The sequence below is a fragment of the Eretmochelys imbricata genome, chromosome 3 (genome assembly GCF_965152235.1).
Source record: "Eretmochelys imbricata isolate rEreImb1 chromosome 3, rEreImb1.hap1, whole genome shotgun sequence".
Classification (NCBI taxonomy): Eukaryota; Metazoa; Chordata; order Testudines; family Cheloniidae; genus Eretmochelys; species Eretmochelys imbricata.
The window spans coordinates 3,762,001-3,769,805 of NC_135574.1; the positions used below are offsets into that span (position 1 = coordinate 3,762,001).

General features: G+C 48.0%; 1 protein-coding gene across 2 annotated transcripts in view; it reads left to right on the top strand.

Moving 5' to 3' along the window:
• SELENOI (selenoprotein I) overlaps positions 1-7,427 on the top strand; it is a 61,697-nt gene extending 54,270 nt beyond the window's left edge. For both annotated transcript variants that reach the window (XM_077812302.1, XM_077812303.1), the window contains exon 10: positions 1,027-7,427. In XM_077812302.1, the coding sequence (XP_077668428.1) occupies positions 1,027-1,143 (117 nt within the window). In that variant the 3' untranslated portion in view covers positions 1,144-7,427. The remainder of the gene's footprint in view (positions 1-1,026) is intronic.
• Positions 7,428-7,805: the final 378 nt, after the last annotated feature.

Here is a 7,805-nt window from a genome sequence, read left to right on the forward strand (position 1 = left end):
CATAGAATCATAGAATATCAGGGTTGGAAGGGACCTCAGGAGGTCATCTAGTCCAACCCCCTGCTCAAAGCAGGACCAATCCCCAAAATTGCCGTGCAGCAAAGCACAGCACTGCATTAGATGGACTGTTGGGAATTGCCAGACCAGAGAAGTATTTGATTAGTCACAACCTCTTAGAGGGTCAAATGCTGGACCCCACAGTGCAAACCCCAGTGGCATGCTTTGAAGGAGCGTCAGTCGTCCTCCCATCTGGTGGAGTGCGGAGTTGGTGCAGCTGCTCCACCCCAGTCTTGACTAGTGGCTTGTGGGCTCTGTGTACCAGAGGCTTTGGCCTGGAGGGAGCCTGCCGGCATTATCACAATCCATCCTGTCAGTGGAGAGAGGGGTATTTCAGAGAAGTACTCCAGTTTGCGAAGTGTCCTGAGTGGCAGGCCTGGCCGTGCACAGCAGGAACATGGTGTTCCTGTGAGACAGGTCTCGTGCACCCATGTGGGGTGATTCAGCCTTTTTAGCTGCACATGCGGCTTGCTTGGTCTGTCGTGTGGTGCATACGGTGATGTCTACACTGCAGTGAAACGCTGGCAGCTGGCCCGCGTCAGCTGATCCAGGCTCACGGGGGTTGGCCTGTGGGGCTATGAAATTGCAGTGTAGATGTTCAGAGTCTCTGAGACCCTCCCTCCTTCGTGGGGTCCAAGAGCCCAGGCTACAATGTGAGCCCAGATGTCTACACCACAGTTTTACAGCCCCACAGCCCAACCCCTGCAAGCCAGAGTCAGTTTACCCCTGTTTAAGCCCCAGTTTAGGGGCTTCTGTAAGGGAGTGACTAATAGCCCTGGCTGGGGATGAGCATAGTATAGGCAGGTACTATGCATCCTTCCCATACATACAGCACTCTGCCAAATCCCTATGGTCCTGGGCCCGAATGCTGAGCTGCTCCGTTTGAGTCCCCTGGATTGTTTGAGGCAGAGGTGGAAGGCATGTTGGCGGATGTATTGCTTGCATTTGACGTCTCTCTCTCTCTCCCAGGTAAGCCAGCTGAGCAAACATTTCAACATCCGGCCTTTCTCGCTAAAGAAGCCCAGTACGGATTGACTGGAAGTAGAAGAAGAAAAAAGCAGCCTGCAGTCTGCACAAGTACTGTAAATACCTGCTGGAAATAGCCTGAACTTCAACCATCACCACAGACCTACATCGATCTTCTGGACAGACGCTGGGGCTGTCCCTGGGGCTAGATCCCCAACTGCCATTGAGAAAACACGTACCGCCCTATGGTGAAACCAGATGAGGGGAGTAGCCTTTCCAATTATTCCTGTATATTAGACTAGCTGAACACCCTCAAGCCCCAACTCTGCACTGGTAGAGCTGGTTTGGGAACATGGATGGCATCGCTCAGAACGCAGAGCGCCTAAACCTGTCATGGTCACCAAAAATAGTCTGGCAGCCGAGTTAGTAGCAGTGGCTTCAACACATCTGTAACGGAGACGTTTGAGCTGCAGGGTCGGTGAGGAACGTCTTCGTCGCACACGCGGCTGTCTAGTGTTAGACCCTGTCAGATGACCTTTCTCCCTTGATGCTAGAGCAGTTCCCCGGCGTGCACGCACACGTCCATTCATGCAAAGTGTTTGTTTAGAAGCTTCAAATGATATTCCACTAGGATGATTTGGAAATTGAGGGGTTTGACTAAGTGGTTAAGGCAGCTTTCCCCCCCATCCCCCATTTTTCCAGCTGTGAGTAACTGGGACCATATCTTGACAGTATCCTTCTTGTTAACCATACATTGGCCACATGCATTCTTTAATCACGAGTCCATGAAGGGAACTTGAGCTCTTAGGAGCAATGTTATTTTGGGGTGGAGGGTGGCTTATAATCACCTGCAAGAGCTAAAATAGCAGATGGCCAAATTCTCCCTTCTGATAAATCAGTGCAGCCTCATTTAATGCAAGAGGGTTGGCTTGCAGGGGAAAGGGGGGTCATTACATGCTACGTGGAGCTTGTCTCATTTCAGACTTGCGGTATGAACTACAAGTTGTGTGCACGTCCCTGTGAAGGGTGGGACAATCTCTATATACGCAGTCTCAGCTCCAGATAACTGCATTGTGGCAAATCCCACAGTTTGGAAAAGCACCTGAATAGTTCTTACAACAGCTGACATGCATATACACTTGTGGATATTTTATTTGGGGAAAAGTAGAGGTGATTTTTTTTTAATATATTCTCATTTAATTTAGGTCACACCTGTCCCGATGACTAGGCAACACATCTCATCCAGTGAGATCTTTCTGTTTACCATCTGTTAAGCCGTTTGTGTTCAGTGGTTTTATTTTTTTAATTCATTTAATTGACTGGTGGTGAAGACTGAGTGCTGATTTTTCTTTTCTGTTCCTTGTATTTAATGAAGATTTGTGCTTGAATGAAGAGTGCAACCTAAACCCAGGCTCTGGACAGGCTGCACTCGGAAGCGAGCAAGCACAACGAATGTTCATATATAATGTATTGTGGGAACAAATTCATTCATACCTGGGGAGTAATATCTTGGTCATGGTGTATTCCTTCTGTGGGTGAAAAGTTTCCTGCACTAGGAAAACGTAACTGTAATTACTATTTAACGCTTTTCTTTTGTAAATTTAAATCATTGTCATGCAAGTTGTATGAAACAAAGCATCCAGAAGTCAGTTCACAGCATTTCTTGTAAATAGGTTGGTTTTAATTTGAATTCGAATTCTCACTGTGGTGTCCTGTACAAGATCATAAGTGATGGGTAGAGGTACACCCTGCAAGACACATGGGGGAGAATTTAATTTCAAGTGGGAAAATATCATCACTGCTTCCATCTCCAGGTGTTCCCATCATGTGTTTTGGCTGTGGGGGCGATTGGACTAACCACGTTTTAGTTGTTTTGTTAGTGTGTCATGACTGTATGTCAGGAACTGGAGGAAGGTGTTCATCTGGGAGAGGAAAAAACCTTTTATTCCCCCCTCGGAGTTTATTAAATAAGTAGCTTACTCTCTCATATATATATTACTGACATTGTACAGAAAAAGCTTAAGTGTACAGAGGAATTGGGTTGTGCTTGAAGTTTTGACACTCGTAACTGTTGAATTCAATATATAATTATGGGAAAATTAACTTAACTTGTAGTTCACAAGAAACACTAAGAATTTGAAACCAGCTGTTGAAAATGGGGCGCACAGTTTAACTATCTGTGGAACATTTTCCTACTGCAAAATCCACCTTTGCGGCAGCGATGTTGCTGAGCTTGGGTTTTTCCGTTTGCATGCTGATGGATCATGGAATACTTTGGCCAGTTCCCCATGACTAGTCACGCGAAGACATTTCAGGGTCCCAAGCATGAAGCTGAATGTTATGCATTTCCTTTTATCGCAGGTCCCATTTCCTCTCCCCGTCCCCACTCCCTCGGCAGCACTGCTGTGTTCGGACTTGGGTGGCATGAACATTGCGAGTGTTCAGACTGCAGTGGCTGCTCAGTTCCCTAATGCTCTGTTCCTCTGGCTGCAGAGTAGTACATTGAACTGTTCCTTTAGGCCGCGCATGGAAACAAACCCTGCAAAAAACACCCTGTCAGTTGTGTGGAGGCTGGCAGCTAGAGCAGGACTTGCAATCTAAACGCCTTCATGCATTTTATTGACATGGTCTTAGGCAGGATGTCTCAAAACCTGCAGCTGCCTTTTACGTGCACAGGCTTATCTTTGGGGAGTCATGGAATTTGGTGCCTTAACTTATTGCATGTTGGGGCTAGCAAATCATCTACTATCAAGGTATGCTAGAAACAAGTTTTAATGCTGCTCGAGTTCAGGCAGATGAGGGCAGGATGAACTCTAACCTGTCCGATTCTGCTCTCTGGGCACGTTCTGCCCCCCAACACAATAAACGGTTTTCATTTGCGCAGTTTTTATCTGAATGTAGTGACTGATGCGCTTGATGTCATGGATTCTGGGGAATTAAATGTTCGATCAGAAACAGACAAAATCACAGTCACCCCACCAAAAGTGTGTGTGTGAGGGAGCAAATCTTCTGGGTTGGTTTATTTTTAAAGAAAACTGTTGTTTTCTCCTAATTCGGTCATTAAAGATAAACTCGTTCTCTAGTGAAGGGCTGGATTTGGTCATCCTTGTTCCAATCTCTGAAATACTCAGTGAGGTAAATTGTACCTTAGCCTGGAATATTGGCAGGAAGAGCTGAGACTTGGGGAATAACACCTCTAGGCTGTCCATGTGCCCGAGTCAGGTAGTGTACATAAGTGGCTTCAAAATGGACTGTTCCATGTCTTAACTCGGTTTGTCTTTAAATTTCCACAAGCCGGTTGCCATAATGTCCTGCTCCTGTTCCTGTGCTAGAGACTAGCCGGAGCACTGAAAATAGACCAGTGGCTTGCTGAAGACACTTGGACCCATCGCGTTCCTGCAATTAGGGGTCTTTGGTTGAAGTGAGTGTTGGAAGCCTTGGGAGTGGACACAAATGCCATCGCGTGGCTTCTTCCACTCAGAAAAACGGTTCGTTACACAAGCAGCTTCATTTCCATGCTGTTGTCTTGAGCGTGTGGAATGCAGGCTTGCACTTGGCCCCAAGCCTGCAGTCCCGTCCTGCCCAAATCCCATGCAAAGTCTTCTGCCAACCCCCAGAGTTCACCCTCATGACTGTAAAATCTGGCTCATGGGACATGCATTTAGCTGGGGTGCGTATGTGCAGGTTTAACAGCTCTCTGAAGTCACTGGTATGTTAATGAAAGTAGCTGTTGTGGTCGAAGTTAGCGTCCCTCACAAGTATTTCTGTTGCAGTTGGTCCATCGGGTGCAAACAATAGGGAAAGCAGGAACTGCAGTGTTGAGATTGTACCTGGCCTTCCCATGCCTGTTGTGCCCTGTATGGTGGCTGATCTGTGAATTTATCATGCTCGCTGCCTGATCTAGGGTACCGATGGGGAATCAGTCAACACAGAATCTCATGGCTGTTTTTGAAATGGATGACTAATGTAATTCATGCAGTTTGGGGGGGTTTGGTCACTATGGCAAAAATATTCAGATCTTGGGTTTCCAGAGTTAGGCTCCTGCAGTCCATACTGAAGTTCCTAAATAGAACTGGCCTCTAAAAATCCGGTGTCTTCTGTCTGGGCTCCTAAACCTTAGCCCCCAGATGAGAATGTTTTGGCCTGTTGTGACTTTCCAAAGTGACCCATCAGATTTGTTGTATCTTTATAAATGTTGCATTTTTGGAAGCTGTGGCCCAGTGGAATTTTCCTACACGCTGAGGACTGGTCTACGCTGCTGCTTAAGTTGATGTAACTTACATCGCTCAGGGGTGCGCAAAAGACACCCCCACCCCCGTGAGCAACACCAGTGACATTGACTTAAGCGCTGACCACTCTGGCGCTGTCAGTAGGAGACACTCTCCCGTCGGCATAGTGGGTCTTCCCCAGACGCGCTACAGCAGCTCGGCTGCATCGGTGTAGCCTCGTAACGTAGACTTGCCCTTCAAAGATACACTCAGCACTGCCGCTTCCTAGGCACGTACCTTGAACAGCTGTGAAGCTCTTGTGGTGAACAGTGGCATAAAAAAACAACTTGGATTTAGGTGATTTGGTTTGTTTGTAAAGGAGACCTGCTCCTCTTTCCTTGTGCTGCAGCACTGGGATGATGGTAAATCATCTGCCTGCTGAAAGCCACTGGAGAACCTTTCTCTGCCATGGGTAGTGTTCGTTTTATGTGGTGTGCCCGCTCACTGGGGGCATCTTGGGCTGGTGGGCTGTCTTAGAGCTTGTTTGCGCTTTGCTGAAATGCAGCTGGACAGCAAACCAGACAAGGGCTGTAGTAGCCAAGGGAAGCCTTTGCTAGTACCCTGCTTGCCTCATGTACCCAGTCTACCTCACAGCATTGTATTGGAGGTGGCGGCAGGCCAGGGCTGCGGCGACCGTGGTTTGTGTGTGCTGACTTGGAGCGTGGTTGCCACAGAAGTTTGTTTAACCTCTTTGCTGCTGACCAAGGTCTTGTTTAAATCAGAAAAATCCACCAGTGCAGCGGGACTTGTCAGTGCCACCTGTCTCCTGTCTTATGGCAGCAGCAAAAAAACGTAACAGAACAGGGAGGTATCACTTTGCATCACGTTCTTAGCAGACCTGTGTCCCAGAGGAAAACTGTTTGCTACCTGTACCTCTGCCAGCCACCATCCTGGCGTCTTACGAAACATGCTCCAGGAATAAAGATCTATTAATAGGTAGTGCTAGTCGTTACTAACCCGTTAATTGTTCGGGTGCATTTGGTTTGGAGTGATGGTCTCGTTTCCTGATATAAATCTGCCTCATTCGCTCCATTCTGCCAGGACCTATTTGTTATTACTTGACAGCTGGTCAGACTGGTCCAGTGTGACATGCTTTTTGGGCAGCAAGAAGTACTTTCTGACACCGCATCCCCTGCCAGGGCAGCCTTTAACTGAGTGCAGAGTCAACTAAACCAAATGGTGTGCTTTGGGGGCAGGTGGGCGGGAAGCCCGAGTTGAAAGTGCTCGGGAAGGGGACTCTGTAACAATGACGTTGTGGGCTCCATGTTTGTATCTCCCAGGCTTCCAGATCAAATGGATCTTCTACCTGCCAGCCCTGCTCATTCAATCTGAGAGTCGAGCTGGGCTCTTCCCGGCTCATCCCCAGCAATGGAGACAGTGCAGGTCACACCCTATCCTCAGTTACGCCCATACAACGGAAGGCAATGCAGAGCAGAATCCTCCTCGTTCGGGCTCTGCAGGGCTAATGGCGTTGGAATGGAAAAGGCTCACGCTAGTAGCTGTGGGTGGGATTTTCCGAAGTATCTGACTTTCATTGGGACTTGTCACTTAGGTGCAGGTCTGTTGAGTAAGAAGAGGGCATCTTAATTGACTCTTAGCATACAACTGCCTGCTCCTGCTCCCTTCACTCTTTGGGCTAAGGGGGAAGTAACCCCCATGACACTCCCCACCGCCCCGCCTACTGAAACAAACACTTCTGGGGCAAGTAACTGTAATGTGGACCCATCGTGCTTCCTGAGCCTGGCCCTGTGTGACTGGGGCCTGGTATCACTGCTCAGAGCGCCTCTGCGTGTCCTTTCACTGCAGTGAGTGGGTCTGCCAGCACATCCTGTCACATCCCACCCAGGTGAGCCCATAGCCTGGCCGGGACCAGTCACCGCTAAGCAGACTGATTGTACAGAGCTTTAACTAAACAGCAAAATACAGTATCAATATTGTCTTGTCAATGCAGAATTCTGCCAAACCTGCGTTTCTCATCAGGATCCGTGTCTGTTTCTCCCTCCCTCTCATTGGGAGCTTAGAGTACTGCCGTGGATTTGAATGCCAACCTGTTAAAGGCGATTGCTGATAAATATTTATTGTAAAAAATAAATAAATATTGAAAATAAAACTTCAGTAAAGAATAAAATTTTCCAAGCCTTTTAGTGGTTTTCTCATCTGTTTTTGCTGGTTTCAGTAGAACCCGTTGTCCAATTGCCTTTGAGAGGGGCGGTCTCATCCTTTTAACTCTAGAATCGGCTTGAGGGTCGTTCAGTCTGGTTGGGTCAGATCATGCACCCTCAGTGGGAGATGCTTCGTTGGGGCTGGCACAACATCAGACAGCCGGCGGAGGTTCCTAGGTGCACGTCTCCAGTGCATGCACGCCCTTGGAAGTGTCCAAAGGAACCAGCTGTCAAGTAACCGAACACACAGACACACACAGAAAACATAGGCCCAGCCCCACGAAGCTCTCAATGAACCAATTCCACAGCGTGCTGCCCAGATGGAAGAAAGCGTTGCATGCTCCCAACTCAT